Source organism: Geotrypetes seraphini, chromosome 2 (genome assembly GCF_902459505.1).
Source record: "Geotrypetes seraphini chromosome 2, aGeoSer1.1, whole genome shotgun sequence".
Taxonomy (NCBI): Eukaryota; Metazoa; Chordata; class Amphibia; order Gymnophiona; family Dermophiidae; genus Geotrypetes; species Geotrypetes seraphini.
This window is the reverse complement of record NC_047085.1, coordinates 409193805-409214765: the sequence shown is the minus strand read 5'-3', so window position 1 is coordinate 409214765 and position 20961 is coordinate 409193805. Positions and strand designations below refer to the sequence as shown.

The 20961-nt window shown below is 39.7% G+C and overlaps 1 protein-coding gene across 1 annotated transcript in view; it reads right to left on the bottom strand.

Annotated features, from left to right (window-relative positions):
• THSD7A (thrombospondin type 1 domain containing 7A) overlaps positions 1 to 20961 on the bottom strand; it is a 763222-nt gene that overhangs the window by 20858 nt on the left and 721403 nt on the right. Inside the window, exons 23-29 of the mRNA XM_033931006.1 lie at positions 19833 to 19950; positions 17796 to 17941; positions 11746 to 11920; positions 8930 to 9103; positions 6755 to 6850; positions 5625 to 5707; positions 2794 to 3004 (exon numbers count right to left, since the gene is read on the bottom strand). Of these exons, the coding sequence (XP_033786897.1) occupies positions 2794 to 3004; positions 5625 to 5707; positions 6755 to 6850; positions 8930 to 9103; positions 11746 to 11920; positions 17796 to 17941; positions 19833 to 19950 (1003 nt within the window). The remainder of the gene's footprint in view (positions 1 to 2793; positions 3005 to 5624; positions 5708 to 6754; positions 6851 to 8929; positions 9104 to 11745; positions 11921 to 17795; positions 17942 to 19832; positions 19951 to 20961) is intronic.

Here is a 20961-nt window from a genome sequence, read left to right as displayed (position 1 = left end):
AATAGAACGAATTTGTCTGAGCCTAAAAAAAGAGAATTTAACGATACTGCTGATATGATCATGAAATGTAAGCTTATGATCAAATATGATTCCTAAGATTTTTATGTTTTTAACTTCTTGCAGTGAGTGACCTTTGATAGTGATTGGAAAGTTAAGATTGAAGTTGTCTTTCCAGGGGAAGAGTAATATATTTGATTTGTTAATATTCAATGCTAAGCAATTGTTATTTAGCCATTGAGATATTTTTTCAAGTTTCGTGTTAATTGTTAAGGAATCCGCAGGATTAGTGGTATCAATAGGATGTAATAATTGAATGTCATCTGCGTAGGCGAAAACATTAAAGCCGATGGATTGACATAGAGTAAGGAGTGGAGCAAGAAAAATGTTAAAAAGAAGTGGAGACAAAATAGAACCTTGCGGAACACCGAATGTAGAAGAAAAATTATTAGAGGTTTCATTGTTGAATAACACATGTGATGTACGATCGGATAGATAGGATTGGAACCAAGAAAGTACCTGGTCTGTGACTCCAATAGACTGAAGCCTGTTTAGTAAGAGCTCATGATCGATCGTATCAAAAGCAGCTGACAGATCTAATGAAATTAATAGAACTGATTGGTGGTGATCTAAGAAGTATTGTATGGAAGTGGTCATTCCTATTAATGAGTGTTCTGTAGAGTGGTGTTGCCTAAAACCTGTCTGGTTTGGATGTAAGACGTTAGTATTTTCAATGAAGTCTGATAATTGATTAAAAACTACTTTCTCAGTTATTTTAGACAGAAATGAAATATTGGATATTGGTCTGTAATTTGACATGTCATTAATACTAACTTTTTGATCTTTAATGATAGGACGGATAGTTGAATTTTTCCAGAGTGTTGGCATGTAGCTTTGTTTTAAACTTTCACTGACAAGTGTGAGAATTGCTGGACCGAATATTTTAAAATAGCGCTTAAGAAGAAATGGTGGTATAGAGTCAGCTAAGGAGCCTTTTATGTTAATAGACTTAATGAGGATTTCAATCTCTGTCAGATTAGGTATTTTAAAGTATGAACATTTTGAAGAAAGTGAACTGGGTTCAATTTGTTCTTTAACAGATTTAAATAATTGATTTGTGGTGAAAGTTGATCTAATTTTATTAATTTTATTGATAAAATATGTTGAGAGATCTTGGGCAGTAAGATTAGATTCCTTTTCATGATTTTTCGACTTGTTAGAGTATGTGATTGAGTTTAAAATACGATATAGTACTGAAGAATTAGTAGCTTTCAGAATTTGGGCCGAGTAATATTTAGTTTTAGCAAGAGTAATTTTTGATTTGTAAAATTTAGAATGTAACCCTATTTAATACTCCTAAATTTTGTTTGATAGAATTTTTATTTATTTATTTATAAGATTTTACATTATTATCAAGCATTGCTTGTACAGAAAGTGTAATCAAGAAAATATAATATTTAGGTTACTTTCAATCCTAATAATGGATTAAAGTATAAAGGAAAAAAAAAAAGGAAAACACTTCTTATCTCAATCACACACTAGTCCTCAATTTAGATCCAAGATTAACGAAAAGAGTAATTAAATTTGAAGAATATTTTTACAAGAAAAATTACTTAATCTGTGCTGACGCAGAGCAAGTTATCACTTAGATACGGTTGGTATTCCACACTCAAGACGCTTCAGAGAGAGAAAAGCAAATCAAGTGAACCAGTTCTACGAACACATATTTAAAAGAACGGTATCTAATGACACATTTACATGGATATCTAAGAAAGAAAAAAGCTCCAATCTGAGTCATGCCTGGCTTCAACATTAGGAATTCCCTTCTCTTCTGAGTCTCCCTTGAGACATCTGGAAATATTTGAATATGGAGACAAAGGAAGTCCTTAGATCTATTTTTAAAGAAAAGTTTAAGGATCCAGTCCCTATCTGGAGCCAAAGCTACAGTAAGTAAGAGAGTGGCTGGAGTAGCCAGTTCTCTATCTGATTGTTCCAATAAAGTGAAAACATCCAAGGGTGCTTCCTGTGACATTCCTTCATCTTCTTTCTTTTGAGGATCCCGATTTTTTGTAGGCAAATAATATACCCTTGTAAGAGGTGGTAAAGAATCCTCAGGTATTGTTAATATCTCCAGAAAGTAGCGCTTTATCATTTCTCATGGAGTAATTGATGAAATTTTTGGAAAGTTAATTAGATGCAAGTTATTAGCCCGAGTCTTATTTTCAAGATCTTCCAATTTTGTTTTCATAATTAGGTTATCTTTGACAAGTAGATCTTGATTACTTTTAATTGTTTTAAGTTCCTTGTTTTCCTCTTGTATATCGGACTTCAACAATGCAATACAGTGGTATCTTGGATTACGAGCATAATTCGTTCCAGGAGCATGCTTGTAATCCAAAATGCTCGTTTATCAAAGTGAGTTTCCCCATAGGAAATAATGGAAACTCGCTTTGATAGGTTCCCACCCTCCACTCCCCCTCCCCCGAGGCCAGCAGTGCTACTCCCCCCGCCACGAGAACCGGCATTGCTCCCCCTGAAGGCCCCCCCCCGCAATCCGGCACCCCCGCTGACATCAGACACCCTCCCCGCCGCCATGGGGCACCCCCCACCACCATCAGGCACCCCCCCGCCGCGACCTGAGGTCCCCCAACCCACCCGAACCCTCTTCTTACTTCAGTGTAGCCTCCACACTGGCACCGGCACCAACATGTCCTGCCGGTGCCCGAAGATCTGCTTCCTGTGCTGGGCCTTGAGCATGTGCGCATGCTCAAGGCCTGAGAGTTCACGTGAACTCACCTTTCCCGAATGGCTGAAGAAACCATGTTGTTCCACCTCTACCAGCCGGACTATTGGATGGCTCAGTGGGGTTAATAGCTCGACTTGTTTTCACATCTCCCTTTTTGTCAACTGTTGTGGGGATCACAACAGGGATGAGCGTGCACTGATCAAGCGTGCCATCTGATGATGTAACTTCAGTGTAACCTTCTTCACAGCCACATGTTCCAATCTGTATGAGAGAAAGGAAATAAGGGTTTAGAACTAGACCAGAAACACTCAGACATTTGGAGCAGAAAATTGTCTTGATGCTGGCACAAAAACAGTAAAACAGCTGTTTGGATTTTGACATGAATTACGACTTCTAGTAGTACAAGGTTAAGTACAAGGAGTGAAAGCTCAAAAAGAGTTTTAACATAGCTACTATATTGCTAATTTTAAAGGGAAACTACCTAAATAGGATGCATGCACAAAGTAAGTATATATTTTTTAAAAAAAATCTTTAGTCATTTTTAAAACTTACAATATTAAAAACAGTTTGCAAGTTCTGAACCTTTTATTTGAACAGACACTTGATGCATGGGGGAGGGAATAGCATGATTATTTTTGAAAATTCTATGAATGCACTCTGTTTTTCTCTTCTGTAGTTAAAAATAATCTCCTTGACAATGTCTTTTTTAAAAAATTTGGTTAATAATATGCACTTTAGTGTACTTTTTTAAGTTCAATGAATTTTATTGTATCTTCCATTTTTTGTTTTCAAAGATGAATAAAGAAATATGCACAAGCATGAACAGTGAGCTATATGACATTTTCTCAAGATGATGACAACTGAGATGCCCTTTTAAGATGCTTTAGGTAGGGCAATTTCACTGCACAACAAAGTTTTTGCTTCCTGAACACTGCTGGGTGTTTCTTATAGAATTTTGGGTGCTGATCATGAATATTACATCAAAAATTACCCATCACGTACCATTTCAGAGAAATCTTCAATTTTGTCGTGATTTTTTCTTATATTTGGATGCAAACAATTTTTTCTCCCATAAGTGTCTTATCAACCAGGTATAACTGGAATATCTGTGGAGACCTCAAAGTCGTTGCTCTGTTACTAGGACTGCAGCTTGGCTATACAAAGTACTGCTGTTTCATCTGCGAATGGGACAGCCGAGACAGAGAGTCGCACTATTCTAGAAAGAACTGGCCACTCCGTAAAAAGTTAGTTCCAGGACAGAAAAATGTAGCACATGAATCGCTTGTTGACCCGACAAAGATATTTTTGCCTCCTCTTCACATTAAACTGGGACTCATGAAGAATTTTGTGAAAGCAATGAACAAGGAAGGGGAAGGTTTTCGTTATTTAAGACAGATGTTCCCAAGAATAACTGATGCCAAGATCAAAGAGGGTATTTTTGTTGGCCCCCAGATCAGACATGTTATGAGTGACAAGCGATTTGAAGATCTGTTAGTTGGGCCGGAAAAAATTGGCTGGAAAGCCTTGAAAGACGTTGTTGACAATTTTCTGGGCAATTACAGAGCCCCAAACTACATTCAGCTGGTAGACAAACTTCTCAAAGCATACAAGAGAATGAAGTGCAATATGTCACTCAAGATTCATTTCCTCCATTCACACTTGGACTTCTTCCCCGCAAATCTCGGTGCTGTGAGTGACGAGCACGGTGAAAGGTTTCATCAAGACATAGCTACGATGGAGAAACGATACCAGGGCAATTGGAATCCGTCAATGCTTGCCGACTATTGTTGGATGCTACAACGTGATGCACCAGACACTGAATATAAAAGAAACTCGGGAGCAAAACACTTTTAATTCTGTTTCATTTAGTCGCTTGTGCGAAACGTAAACTTGACTATATATTTTATTGTCAGTAAACATAAAAATGTCTATTTCTCATAGTTCTTACGTGATGCAGTAAAACCAAAACCATATTTGAGCATACCAAGTTGGTACCTGTCATAATCACCAAAAACTTTTCAGGAATCAAGACTTAACCAAAAAATTGTTGTGCAGTGTTTTCAAACAGGCCAATTTACACTGGGAATTTGGTATTTATCTGGGTAAATGGCTTTGAAAACTGATCCCCTGAGTGTGAAACCAGGCTAGACAAACACATTCCCCCCAATTCTATAAATGGTGCTAAAAACCGCATGCACATAAGAGGGCAGGTGCCCAATTTGTGCGTGCAATTTAATTGAATATTGAGCCAAATAGGGGGAAATTCTAGAAATGGCACTTAAGTTAAATAATAAACGCCATTTAAAATGACAGCAAAAGCAATTACTGGCACCTACATATGTACCAGAATTGGACATGACAAGCACCATAAGTGCCATTAGGTGGCCTAAAGCACCTACCTACATTTCATGCATTTCATGACAAAGATTGGCACCAGAAATATAGGCCCAGAAAACCTTGGCCTGTAATTTATAAGCACTGTTATAGAATAAAGGGGATTCATATCTAATTTAGACGTGAGCATTTAAACTAGGGCTTAGTTGATGTAAACCATTGCATTGCAAAGCTCAGCATGGTTCCTACCAAAATGCGCTTTCTACTGCAGGCCGATGATATAAATTATCTGACATGCATTCAATTCCTATGAGTGTCAGAGCATTTATCTCACTGGCCAACGATGGAAAGCTCTACCACTACATGATAAAAGGAGCCCTAAAATGTTTACAGAAAAAGAAAGAAAATGTATTCCTTTTATTCATTTCAACTGGACCTCAATTATAACTTCTGAATTGTCTCACTTTATGTATAATATCTGAAAAAAACATACAGAGAACCTGTTACATAGTGATTTGTCTTTACGTTGCTTTGGAGTGGCGCTTACCTCAGTACAATAGGCATGTGTTTGCCGACATGGTGGATTACACGACCTATCAGACTCTGGCTGCCGCCCCACTAAACAACCTCCTAAAGGAGAGGAAATCATATTTTAATTACATATTACTCACAAGTGAGCTAGTTGTCATGAAACAGATCATCACACTATACATCACATGGGAATATTTTGCTGTCCTGTATTTATTTATGTCTATGAACTCTGGCCTTGATTCATGCAAATTTAAAGTTGAGGAAAATTTACAATGAAATATAACAAACAGATGGTAGAATCCTATATATTAATTGTATTTATTAAAAGGATTTACTTGACCATCTTTCACAGAGAACATACTTCAGAGTGGTTTACAAAAGGTTGAAAACAAAAAGGTACCTTAAAGGTCACATTTATGGCCAGTACAAAAAAAAATAAAAATAGAAAATCGACCATTTTCCAAAATGTTCTTAGTTTGGGGGAATAAAATCCATGTAAGGGCATGCTAAGGCTACTTTTCACCGCAACTTATCTAAAGGACCCTTTATTAGGCAGCTAAATGCAAGAAAGGGTTCCAACTGATGTTGATAGTTCATAAGTCAAACTCAAGAAGTTTTCTAGATTGAAATTCTCTCTAAGATTTTATCAAAAGCACAGCAATATGTAATCTCAGGGAGAAAAATAGCTCGCAAATTAAGTTCTAAACTGATCTGGATATACTGATGACCTTGTGATAGATAATCTGCTGCCCATAATCCCCTTGGAATGAAAATGTTTGTTCTAAAAATATTCCACTGTTTTTCATATTTGCTCTAAATATAGAGGATTATGGACAGATGTTATCTGATATCTATAAATATTTTATAGCACAAGTGAACTTAGGAAGAAAGATATAGCATTTATCAAAGCACACATAAATGTTAACCATTTTATTACCTAAAAAATATCCACATAACTCCTAAGGGAATAGAGGCTAAAAATATATTTTTTTTGTGAAAGGGTTAAATGTAATAACAAAACATATTCCTATTGTATAATTCATTCCTCTTTTTACATATATCATGTTGTAGTTAACGATGCTGGGTGCCTCCTCCCTAGGTGCAAACTCTCCTCGTTATGCCACTGAAAGATGAAAAAATAATTACCTGTAACATTTAAACCATCTGACCTTTGACACCAAACTGTTCGAGAAGATCCTTTCCAGGGACTGGCCATCCACTTGTATTCAAAGCATTGACCATCTGTGTACAGAAAAGACATCTTTGAGGTCACCATTCAAAATATTTTATGTAGTTAACCTTTATTTAGAAATGTAGGGTGGAAAATGGATAACTTTTGGCTGGACATCTTGATATTGGTTTAAAAGTTATTGACATTAAAAGATAGTGACAGAGGCATTCAAGCAGCATGGCTTAACCTTTATGAAATTGTCATATTTAACCTTTACATAATTTTGTTAACATAAGAACATAAGAATAGCCATACTGGGTCAGACCAGTAGTACATCTAGCCCATTATCCTGTTTCCACAGTGGTCAATCCAAGTACCTGGCAGAAAACCAAGTAGCAGCAACATTTCATATTACTGATCCCAGGGCAGACTAAGGACTTTTCGTCCAGGAACTTGTCCCAAACTCTTTTAAAACCAGCTACATTAATCACTGTGATCACATCCTCTGACAACACATTCCAGTGCTTAACTATTCTCTGAGTGAAAAAATATTTCCTCCTATTTGTTTCAAAAGTAATTTCCCTGTAACTTCATCAAGTGTCCCCCTAGTCTTTGTAATTCTTGATGGAGCAATGTTGAATTTGAGCATGACCACATCATATAAGCTGGCCCAACATATATCAACAGCATCCATTTAAGTTTAGGGCTGCAGATTCAGAAATCCTGCTTAAAAAGGTAGTGTGGCTAAAAAGCTGCATCCAGTTAGGCCGATTAGCTATCAATTTGTTGTTATGTAGAGACCTCCCCAATAAATACTGACCTCTTTTTCCCTCAATCTATAATGTGAGGACCAATGTACAAACCATTTCTGCAATCAGGTTATAAAATGAATGTTATGTACTCATGCACTAAGGGGCAAATTCTATAGATGGTATCCTGATTGTAGGGAGCGGTAGGTGTCCTACCGCTGTCTAACTAGCCAATTGGGATGTATGTTTTTTTAAAAAAAATACACTCCGAGGCAGGCTGCCTACATTGTAGACGTCTTCACAAGCCTAGGGAGATGCGTTGGATCACCTAAACTCGCCCAAGGAAGGCGTGGGCGTGGTTTCATCCAGAAGTTGCCACAGGTGAGCTTAGGTGGCCCTAGGCATCTCCCTAGGGCTGCGAAAGACACCTGAAATGTAGGGCAGCAAAATGCTGGCCTACATTTCAAATACCTAAAATCCCTCCCAGGCAGATTCCCTTGCTGCAATCAGCTCAGCGGCAACGCGATTCTCTAAGCAGTGCCTGTGACATAGACACCGGTTAGAGAATTGGGGTGATTAGGTGGGTTTAGGCAGGATTAGATGGAAGACCCAATTCTATAATGGAAAGACACGATTCTATATAGGACACCCGTGTGCGATTCTCAAAAGTCACTTAGGTGGCTGCTGAGACTGGGCGTTCTATACAGAATCAGGCCTTTTATGCACAAGGATTTGCACCAACTGAAACCTGGCGTAAATCCTCACATCTAAGTTAGCCACGGATCAGGCATATTTTGTAACAGTGTGCACAAGTTCTTGGAATGCCCGTGACCTACCCATGCTCCTCCCACGGCCATTCCCCTTTTCAGATCCACACATAAGAATTTTTGCGCGCATCTTTATAGAATAACGCCAAGCAAGATGCAAGTGCAAATTTTAATTGTTGCCAATTACCATCAGTAATTGCTTATTAATGCCAATTATCAATGATAACTGGTTCGTTATTCAATTAAATTGTCTGCAGAAATTGGGCACATGCTTAAATTTCCATATGCAATTTTGAGCAGCATATATAGAGTCCAGGGGTAACTACATAAATGATTTTAAATATTGGTTTCTGTGTTTTCTTCAATTTGTATTCACATTAATGCCTAATGATATCTAATAAGTGAATGTTTGATTGCAGTACTTTAAGATATATGGTGATTTATAGAGTACTGAGAGAATACATTTTTTTAACTGGATTGGTAGATTAGAAATTTATGGATGAATTTATAATTAATGATGCAGTTTGTTTTAATACAAATGATTATATTTTTAATGGCATTTTTCACTGGCTTCATTTATTTTACTGCATTATGGAACACGGCAGAAAATGCTTCTTAACTACAGTCTACTCACCATTACAAGATCTAGATTCCAGGGACTGCTCTGGGCACAAATGCTGATTTTCTAGTTCCTGAATTATTACGGCTCTGGATCGAACTTGGATGCCTCCAAACCCAAGATCTTGACTGTTAACACATGTCAATTGGCACATGCTCCATTCAGACCACTCCTTCAAATAGCAGTCACCTGCCCAAAGCAAATTACAGAACCAAACTGAAATAATAAACACTATTTTACTTGTATAGAATCCTATTTTCACAGGTTTTATAGGTTACACAGACAAAATAAAAAATAGGACTTAATGACCTAATCGTCAGAGAATGCTCCTAAGCTCTCAGATGCCTGCACTGATTATTCAAGGTTTTGAAATCAGCTATTGCAGGAACATGGTATCTTTCATCAAGCTGCGAGCTGTTTTTGGAAACTTTTTTTAAAGTGCTATATGCTGTGCCAAACAATAATGTGCTGTATCGCGTGCAACTTATTAAAATAAAAACGAACTATGAGCTGAATAACCGGCACTTATCTTTTTGTTACTGCTCTTCGTTGTTCATTGCAGCTATTAACCCTTCTTATCGGCTTCTTCAGGGGTCTTCCAATATATATGTGTTAACCTGCTTTCTTATGCAGTGAAAAAATGGCACTGGCATAAGCAAGCAGGTTAACACATATATATTGGAAGACCCCTGAAGAAGCCGATAAGCAGGTGAAATGGGGCCCGTAGGGTTAATAGCTGCAATGAACAACGAAGAGCAGTAACGGCGCAAGAGCAGAAACAAAAAGATAAGTGCCGGTTATTCAGCTCATAGTTCGTTTTTATTTTAATAAGTTGCATGCGATACAGCACTTTATTGTTTGGCACAGCATATAGCACTTTAAAAAAAAGTTTACAAAAACAGCTCGCAGCTCAATGAAAGATACCATGTTCCTGCAATAGCTGATTTCAAAACCTTGAATAATCAGTGCAGGCATCTGAGAGCTTAGGAGCATTCTCTGACAATTAGATCATTAAGTCCTATTTTTTATTTTGTCTGTGGACGTGGAGGACTTAGTCCATTGTGAATTGTTCAGTGTTTATAGGTTACACACCTGTTTTTGCAAAATATAAATTTCATCAGCTTCTCAAAAACAAATTGACCTTTAGACAACAGCAGGAAGTATCACAAGGCTGCAACATGAAGTCTTGACAATCATTTTGAAAAAGCATTGATGGTGTTTTCCTGTGTCGGCAGCAGGCAGGAAAGGCGAGGATCTTTCCTACTCCTGAAGAGGCCACTAGACTACCAGGTAAGGTAGGGGGGATGACCTCTGTCATCTGATTATTCAAGCCAGTACTCCGAGGACTTTATTATTATTATTATTATTATAGAGTATTATTAGTAAATAAGAACTTAATATGGACTGATGGCGATACAACGTGATATGAAAACCCATCAAAAAGTGAAGGGAATTCACCTCTGATGGGCCAGTATCTAAGAAAAGATGCAATAAGTGGAGTGTGTACTCAGTGGTGATTAATTGGCAAAGAGCTTTCAATTTGAATTTCACCTCTGTTGTGAAGAAATTGTTAAACACAGCCTTTAGATACCATACAGCAGAGTTAGACATCCATATGTTTCCTTTGTAAAATTGGGATTTGGATGTTCATGCAATATGGACACCTAAATGCTATTTTTCAGATGCCCCAAACAAGTATAAAACTTCTCAAATAGCCACCACAGTCTCAGATATTTTCCCCCTGATAAACAGCCATAACAGGCAGTTCAGCATCTATCTACCTGAGCCCTAAGGCCTGGATTCTCTATATGGCGTCAATATCTGTGGTCACCTATAAAGTGGCCACCAACTGCATGTCAACCACGCGATGTCGCCATACAATCACACCTCTGGGAATGATAGGTGCCAGAAATATAGGCCAGGGTTTCCAGACCTACATTTCCAGTGCCTATCTTTGTTGTGAATCATGCCTATGTAGGCCTAACACCACTTCTGGCATTAGCCACACCCACAGTTGCATTAGGTGGCCTAAAGTATCTATGGAGGCATTTTTTACATTTTAAATATTGTTTCTTAACTTAGGCACCCTTAGGGCGCTTACCGGCACCTAAATTTAGGCGCCGTTTGTAGAATTTCCCCCTAAGTAACTGAGTCCTGAATGTGTAATTATTTGTTTTATTTCTGTCTAAGGTTGATGATGCTTTTCAGTTTTTATCTCTCCTAGCTAGTCAGCCTATCCCTCAAAGCCAGAGAAGACCTGAACAGAAAATGGTGTTGCTTTCTATTGTCAGTTTCCTAATCACATCATCAACCATGGAATTTGGAAGAAGTGGGGCTAGAACAGGGATCTCAAAGTCCCTCCTTGAGGGCCACAATCCAGTTGGGTTTTCTGGATTTCCCCAATGAATATGAATTGAAAGCAGTGCATGCACATAGATCTCATGCATATTCTTTGGGGAAATCCTGAAAACCCGACTGGATTGCAGCCCTCAAGGAGGGACTAGAATAAGCTTGTTTGACTGCTTGTCAAAATGTTTCTACATAATCAGTGAAGTAACTTCTGCTTTTTTGTGGTCCCTCTCCAAAATGGATCCACTGTCTCTGGTCAATGAACCAAAAATAGTCCCATTCATTGTATTTCACCATATATTTGGAAATGAATATTGATGGACATTTAATTTCAGAATACATTAAGCATACATAAGGATAGGATAGAATGATTACCAAAATAAAAGTTTATAGTTCATTATTTGAGACTTCCTAAGCCCAAGGTTCTCCAAGACAGGTCAGCCACTGAAACTGGAAGCTATCAAAGTAGATTCTTAATTTACCTGGGCAAGGTAAAGTACACGTTTCCTCAAGCAGCACTTTCTTATCACCATTTACAATCATTTCTATTTCTCCACAGAACTCTTCATCCACTATTTTACCAGGATCTTCTTTGGATCCATCATAAACCATGCAGGAGATGTTCCTGATTCTTGTTCCTTCTCCACATTGAGCATCCTAGAAGAAAGGGTATAACAACACAAAACTTAAATTAGAAAACACATCAGTAACATTGTTTACTGTGTTGCAATATCATGTTTCATGAATGAAATTGCCTTTGTTTAGAGAACACTTGTTATTTTTTCTTTTAGTTTGTCTTATATTTATAATATGGTTCTGCATTGTAAAGGTAATATTGAATTGTTTTGTTGGTGCATTATATGGACTACGTGTAGGGCTTTTGTCATATCATATTTTTTTAATCTTCTATACTCAACAGAGCTTCTCTGCTCCCAGGAGTACTAATATTAGAGTGAAGAAAGCCACAGCGAGTTAGCTGAAACATGGATGCAGCACCACCTGGACAGCTGCAAGAACCAAAACACTTTAAATTGCTTGTATGTGAATGCCATAAGATTAAAAAATAAGACTGAAGAATTGGAATGTATAGTGGTAAACGAAAATTTAGGCATAATGGACCAAATTCTATATTTGGCACCCAGTGGTGTAGCAAGGGTGAGAGGTGCCTGGGGAGGTAACGCCCCTCCCCACCCTCTAACTCTTTGCTGGCGCGAGCAGCAACTCCAACATGCTCTCCTTCTAACGTCACTTCTAGGTCCGGCGCCTAGGAAGTGACATCAGAGGAGAGCTGATGCTGACACGGGCAGCAATTTGGTGGTGATGCTGTTTGCGCCAGGAAAATTAAAAAGGTACGGGGGAAGGGGTCGCGCATGTGCAGGGGGGAGGGGCAGGGAAGGAGCAGGGGGCAGAAGAGAGAGTGTGGGAGGAGCACCACCATCCCGGGTGCCTCTCATCCTTACTACGCCACCGAGTACAGTTAGGTCATAGCTAAAAATACATAGTTACAAGTTCAAGTAGTGAAATGGTATGGTGGCTGTGTTAGTCCACTCTTTAGGGTAATATGTAGAAATAAAACAAAAACATAAAGGAAAAAAAAGCCTTTTTATTGGACTAACCCAGGGTAGGCAATTCCGATCCTCGAGAGCTGGAGCCAGGTCAGGTTTTCAGGATATCCACAATGAATATGTATGAGATGAATTTGCATACACTGCCTCCTTGAGATGCAAATATATCTCATGAATATTTATTGTGGATATCCTGAAAACCTGACCAGGCTCTGGCTCTCGAGGACCGGAATTGCCTACCCCTGGAAAAACCTAATGTAGTTTATGATTAGCTTTTGAGGAAGCTGATCTGAAGAAGAGGTCACCTTTGAAAGCTAATCATAAACTACATTAAGTTAGTCCAATAAAAAAGGTATTTTTTTTCCCTTTATGTTTATTACCTAAGTTCAAATAGGTCATCACAGGCTCATCGTTATGTCCCAGGAGTTGCATTAGACAGTTTGGAAATGGGCTTTTACAATTACAATTTCAGTTACTTCAGTGCTGGCTCCTGTCTTGGTATAGAAATGTGTACAAATATTACTGTATTTGCGTGTTTATAATATGAGCATATAACACATATGTGCATCTGCCAATGTTTTGCCTAAGTGCTATTCTACTAATATACACACATCTTTCTTGAAGTGTATTTGCAATAGGAAGCATACATGTGGGTGGAACATGGGAACAAAATGGGTGGGATGCATGCTTACACATGCACTTTATAGAAAATTATAAAATATATGTATATGCTTGACATTTAGGGGGAAGTTATCAACATGGACTACTGTTAAGATGACTATTTTACACAAGTTGTGCTATTTTATGCAATGAGATTCTATGCAAACATAGCATGACTTGTGGTAAAATGCTTGGTTTTAACAGTAGCCCACATTTACAGGTTCAGGTTTATTTAAAATTTGATAATATCACCTATAAAACTTCTAAACGATGTACATGATAAAAACATAGTCATTATATTACATTTATATGTTTATATTTACATTTATATATATTTATAATCCCCCCTTTAGGTGCCTGGGTGCATATATATCTGTTGAGTCTAGTATTCTATTTTGTCTTATTGAATAGGTTCCTACCAGATACCCTTTTATAGAGCAGGCCTTTATATGCTATGGATGGCAAAGTGGATAAAAGTACTGCCCGGAAAAGATTACTGTGTGGTATTGTTATGAACATAAATTATATGGCTGATGGGGAAGTGTATAGTGGTAGGGATATAGAACCTTTCATCAAGACAGGTTGAAGAGACAGTGAAATGCTAATGGAAACTAGGAAGGCTAAGAACATAAGAATTGTTAGGACAGACCGAAGGTCCATCAAGCCCAGCACCCTGTTTCTATCAGTGGTCAATCCAGATCCCAAAAGAGTAAAACAGATGTTTTGTTGCTTATCCTTGAAATAAGCAGTGGAATTTCCCAAGTTCATCTTAATAGTGGCTTATGGACTTTTCATCTAGGAAATTATCTAACCAGCTATGTAACCACATAAAGTTAGGATAGCAAAACAATTGTTTTAACTTTATGCAGTGAGTTATCCAGCCACTGGTCTGACTTTGGCCGACGCCTGATTAACTTCCAGGTTGGCAGTCATATCCATATATTCAATGCTGGGAGCTGCATATGCTGCATATTTGGGTTAGTTCAGTCCTCCAGTGCTCCAAATATGCAGCATATGCAGCTCCCAGCATTGAATATATGGATATGACTGCCAACCTGGAAGTTAATCAGGCGTCGGCCAAAGTCAGACCAGTGGCTGGATAACTCACTGCATAAAGTTAAAACAATTGTTTTGCTATCCTAACTTTATGTGGTTACATAGCTGGTTAGATAATTTCCTAGATGAAAAGTCCATAAGCCACTATTAAGATGAACTTGGGAAATTCCACTGCTTATTTCAAGGATAAGCAACAAAACATCTGTTTTACTCTTTTGGGATCTGGATTGACCACTGATAGAAACAGGGTGCTGGGCTTGATGGACCTTCGGTCTGTCCTAACAATTCTTATGTTCTTAGCCTTCCTAGTTTCCATTAGCATTTCACTAACCAGCTATGTAACCACATAAAGTTAGGATAGCAAAACAATTGTTTTAACTTTATGCAGTGAGTTATCCAGCCACTGGTCTGACTTTGGCCGACGCCTGATTAACTTCCAGGTTGGCAGTCATATCCATATATTCAATGCTGGGAGCTGCATATGCTGCATATTTGGGTTAGTTCAGTCTGCGAATGGATTCGGCTTGCTAGCTGCTTACCACTGTGGGCTGAATATCAAGCCCAATAAATCAATCTGGCAAACTAAAGTATAACATATGAAAAATGAATGCCATTTACCCCAGAGTTATGAAAGAGCTCAATCATAACTTGTTTAATTGTTAATAGTAATCTGTAACATATCTTTTAAAATTGCTATGCTACCTGAGCACTGGAGGATAGCCAGCATAATACCAGTTATTAAAAAGTGCCTGTGGTGATCTGCAAAACTATAGACCAGTTCTCAGTGGAGTTAAAAAAAAAGTTTGTCTCCATTGAGGAGTTGGAGCTTCTGTATCTGTAAATACATTTAGTGCCTGAGTCTAAAAAAGGCGCTTAACCACACCTAACTTTAAGTCACCGGTCTGCGTGGTTGTCAATCAACCACTAGATATCCTTTATAGAATCACACCCAGTGGCAACTAAACAGACTTAGGTGTTGCTGTGTGTCCTAGAAGTAGGTGCTGGTAAATCATGCCAGGTTTTACCTAACCTAATCTTAGGGTTACCAGATTTTGCATCTGGAAAAAGAGGACGCGTGGCTCCGCCCTGTCCCACCCCGGGCCCACCCTGTCCATGCCCCAGCCCCATTCTTCCAACCCCACGCAAACCTCGTTTATTCTGGCAGAATCTGGAGTGCATCTGCACATGCCCAGATGCGACATGATGACATCGCATACATGCGTGCATGCATGTGACATGCGCAGCTGCACTCCAGACTCGGCCCCAATCTCAACAGCTTTTCAAAACCCAGACAACGTGCTGGGTTTTGAAAAGCTGTCCGGACCCCAGACAGTCCTCTAAAAAGAGGACATATCTGGGTAAATCCGGATGTCTGGTAACCCTACCTAATCTACCACTTGCATGTGGATAAAGATTACCTGACTGATATAGACTGGCATTTAAACAGGACATACAGATCAGAACTGAGACTTCCAGTCCAGGTTGCCTCTAATTCTGTTAGTACCTAACAGTAAGATCTGCCATTATGTGGCAGTAGCATCCATTAAGGGCCGGATTCTCTAAACGGCATTTGCTTAGAAAAGTGGCACGACTTAAAAAAAAAAGAAAGAAAACTGGAACTGATTATGTGTCAGTCACATGACGGTGCTGTTAAAAAAATTGCAGCCATATTGAAATTAGGTGCTGGAAATGTAGGCCAGGGTTTTACACGTCTACATTTCCGGCACCTACTTTCAATGAGAATCATGTCCATAGAGGCACCTACATCCACTTCTGGTGTAAACCATGCCTACCCTAGATGGAAATGATTTGAAGAATGTCACAATAAGAAGCAATCAGAAAATTCTTCAAGGCTAAAGTGAAAATAGCAGCAGCTAAAGACGATGGTTCATACACAAAAAAATTACAAAAGGATAAAGTTAATTATAAATTAAATTTGTGATGAGAGGAGTCCTCAGTATGCACAACAAATTGAATTTGCTTACCCTAGATGGAGGCATCAGTAGGTGCCTCTATGGACGGGAGTTGGACGCCATCATTTGTGGGTGCTTGTAAGCGTCTACATTTTTTAAAATTAGATTTTAATTGGTTTTAAACAATGTGGTCAATTATCACGCCATTTATCACCAATTAAAACAATTACGGTAAGTTAGGCGGCAATAAGATGCCTACCGCCACCTAACTTAATTGTTTAGAGAATCTGGATCTAAGGGCTAGATTCACGAACTTGCCCAATTGGGCCTGATCCGGGCAGGTCCGACGAATTCCCTAAACTCTAATATACAGATGGAGGCGATTGGAGGAACGCCCTGTCATCTCTTCTTCCCTCCAAGCCATTCTCTCCCCCTCTGCTCCTTTTCCTCCTTGAATTTCATAGGGCAGCAGCATTCACAATTCATTGCTGTTGCCGGCTTCAGGCCTTCCTCTCTGTCGGGTCCGGCAGGAGAAAGCCGCGAAGCAGCTTGTTTAGCGTGCTGCGGCTGCCAACGCTGGAGGGAGGTTAGTTGTTAAGGTCATCTCGCTGGGAGGGTCGCATGGGAGGGAGAGATTGTATGGTCAGTGGTCCCGGAGTGAGGATGCTGCCGCTTAGTGAGTGAGGGGAGGAGTGCTTGCACGGGTGGAGCTGTGCTCAGGTAAAGAAGGTATGCCCCCCCCAAAAAAAAACCCTGTGCGTGTGTGAGGAGTGACATAGAGGTGGGCAGGGAGAGAGCTTGCCTGCTTCTTCCAGTGGTTGGTGAGTGAGGGCGGGAGGAGGGGAGAGGCCAGAGTGATCCCTGCCGCCGCGTTCTAAAATAGAATCCGGCCACGGATCAGAAAACACAGTGGCAGGGATTACGAAACCCTAAGTGCGCATGTGCGCTTAGGGTTTTATTATATAGGATTTGGACCCGATAGCACATTCAGCAGCGGACATACTTGGTTTGCAAGAGCATGCACTCTTTTTCTCTTTAGTGTTTCAATCTCAAAGACATTGTTAAAAAGGCAATATTCAGTTGACACTTTTCAATTTCTTTCAAAACAGTATCATTCAGGCTCATGAAGCAGGCCATAGGGCCAAAACACATACATGTCGAGTCCAAATGGATATAATGAAGAAATTGAGCACCTAAGATCGCCTTCACTGTGTTTCTTATCTTTCTACCTAGAGAAGGTAGCATTTTCTGTTTTTCATGATAAAATTAACCTCTTCATGTATACATAAATAAATAAATAAATATATGCATAAATATGTGTATACTACCAGAACATACCTCAACTTTGCATTCAGACCACTGACCGTATTTCCATTGATAACAAGGTTTCACAGGACAAGGCTTGGATTGCTCCATCTGTGAAGGGCAAGGTCTACCATCTCCTTGGAATGGCTGAATTACTGTCCTCTTTCTTAACATTTTTCCTTTTTTTCAAAAAAAGATGATAAATATAAGCCAATTAATTTGAATTTGTATTAAAAAAAAAAGACGGGTCATGACACTATTATTCTGTCCAGCTTCCTATGAAACTTTTGCTTACAGTTTGTTAACAGTATAATATTTGGTTCAAAAATAAATCTATAAAATTGTCACTATAAATATTCTTAAACGGGTGCTTTAAACTTGGATCTTCCCGCATGAGTGTGTGATACTTTCATTCTAAGTGTAAATAGTAGTGATACAGTATACCAGGTTTATAAAAGTTTGGGAAGAGCACAGCTATAACCACAAAATACTGCACTCATATTCTTTACATGGTTACACAGATACATACAGTCATAAGCAGCGGAACGCTTTTTTGTTTGGGGGAGGTTCACGAGAATTCACAGGAATCAGTCAAAGAAGTTGCTGAGCGCCGAGCAGGAGCACCAAAATGCGCCCCTGCTCATTGCAGCTCAGCAGCAGAAGAAACCAGCCACGAATGACCAGGTTAGCAGCGGGGCAGGAGCAAGCAAAGCTCGCTCCTGCCCGCTGCACCTCTGGACCACCAGGGATAAAAGTAAGTGCAATTTTTGGGGAGGCCACAGCCCATGTGGTCCCCCTCGTTCCAACGCCTATGCATACAGTACATTTAGAGTAGATCCTAAATAAAGGTTGATGCAAATGTCTATGGATTCAGTTTAGCCACAATTTCTGCCAATTTATTTCTTGTATTTTATAAAGACACATGGGCACTTTTATAGTATAGGGTAACCAACCAGTGGCGTAGCGAGGGTGAGAGGTGCCTGTGGTGGTGGTGCCCCTCGCCCATCCTCATCTCAGCCCATTCACTTCTTTCCCGCTCTTGCCTGCTGCGCTTCCCCGCTCCTTCCCTGATCTTGCTTGCCATGCTTGCACCCCTTTCCCTTCCCCCGTACCTCTAGTTGAAGTTTTTCCTCACAGCGGTCAACAATGTGCTCCTTGCAACCCTGCTGGCTCTCCCTCTGACATCACTTCTTATGCACCTGGAAGTGACATCAGTGGGAGAGCCAACGGAGTCGCGAAGAGCACGTTATTGACTGTTGCGAACAACAACTTCAACTAGAGGTATGGGGGAAGGGAAGGGGGCGTGCGTGTGGAGGGGAGGAATGGGAAGAGTCGGGGGCAGAAAGGAGGAGGGCTGCCGCCGCTCCCACAAACATGGCACCCGAGGCAGACTACCCCCTCACTCTCCCCTTACAATGCCACTGTAGCCAACTCTTTATAAAAATAACCCCATAGAAAAAATATTTCCTACTATGGTTCATATTTACAGTATGTTATGTTTTTTGTTTTTTTTAATAACTTTATTCATTTTAAAGCTAAAAATTAAGTGCAACATAATATTCAAACTGTTTACACTTTAACAGCACTTAAATTCTATCAAATTATATTTCATAACAAATGCATGTATCATCCCCCCCTTCTATATATCCAACAATTGCACTTAACCATAATTAAATTAAAAGTATTTCCTCATCCTGGACGTGTATGTTCAAAGGGCAAAATCAACAATCACTCCTTACAGAATTTTGTCAATGGCTCCCAAACATCCTTAAATTTCCTATAATGTCCCTGCTGTATGGTAATCGTACGTTCCATTTTAAAAATGTGGCATAAAGATTCCCACCAGAAATTATAATTTAACCGGTCCCAGTTTTTTCAATTCTTCAAAATAAGTTGTATGGCAACTCCCATCATAATAAAGATGGGCTGGGCGGTGCTACGGAGATCCTCCCTCTTCCCTGTGCTGGGCTGGACTGGGCTTTGAGCATTTGCGCAGGCTCAAAGCCTTCTGGTCTCGCTCTCTCCGAGATTCTGAATCTGCCTAATTGCTCCTCTGACAATTCTACTAACCTGTAAGGCCACATGTTTGAGAGCAAGCAGACCAGGGAGACCAGTCTGAGAGCTGACAGTTTACTGGGCATTCCACCACACATGAAGTGTTCATCTGCCATGTCTTCTCCAAGCCAAGCTAGGAAAGTTCAAAAAGATCCCAAGTCAATACCAAACCTATCTGCTTACCCTCAAGAAAAATTAAGCCTACAATAAGGTGCAGTGACGTTGAGCACCTTAACTTTTTTTGTAAAATAGTAAAAAAAAACAAAAAACAAACACACTGAGAAAAATATAAAGCATCATATGGTAGCCTATGTATGGCGCAGTGGTTAAAGCTACAGCCTCAGCACCCTGAGGTTGTGGGTTCAAATCCATGCTGCTCCTTGTGATCCTGGGCAAGTACTTAATCTGCCCATTGCCCCAGGTATAAGATGGATAGCAGCTGGAGATGAAAAGAAGGATGCCCACCACTAGAAAAGGCAGAGTGAAGTATAGAGCAGAGCTCCCTTTTTCAGAACAGTGCCTAATGCTGGCTCCAATGCAGGGAGTGATAGTGAACCTGGGAACAGACACCAGGGTACCTCCTAGCTGTGACACTGCCTAAAATTCACTCATTATGACAGACAAAGCTATTCAGATGTTAGCAGCATGCTGCTCCAGGTTTTCCAATGAATCATCATTTTTATCAAAAACAAAAGATGACTGAGCAGATTTTGTGAAAGCTCTTTACCCAATTTCTGAACCTTCTCTGAGGTGAAAGTAGATACCGATGTCTACTGTAGATAACACTTAGAAATTGGAATTGATATATCCTGATCCTGGTTAATCCTATATAATAAAACGCTAGCCGCGTATGCGCACTCAGACCTGCGTGATCTGTAATCCCTGATCCGTGATCTGTAGGTTCATGGCCAGAGTGCGTATGCGGCGGCTAGACAAAGCGGGAGAAACAGACTCGAGCGCTGTGGCCGACTCAGGATGGGAGGATGCACCGCAGCAAAGTGCTGCACTGGTACTGGAGGGGGAGAGACATATCGCTTCTGCACATACCGGTACAAACCTTCCTCCAGCGTTGGCAGCCACAGCACATTAAACAGGCTGCTTCGCAACTTTCTCCTGCAGTTGAGTCCCTCTGCCGCATTACTAA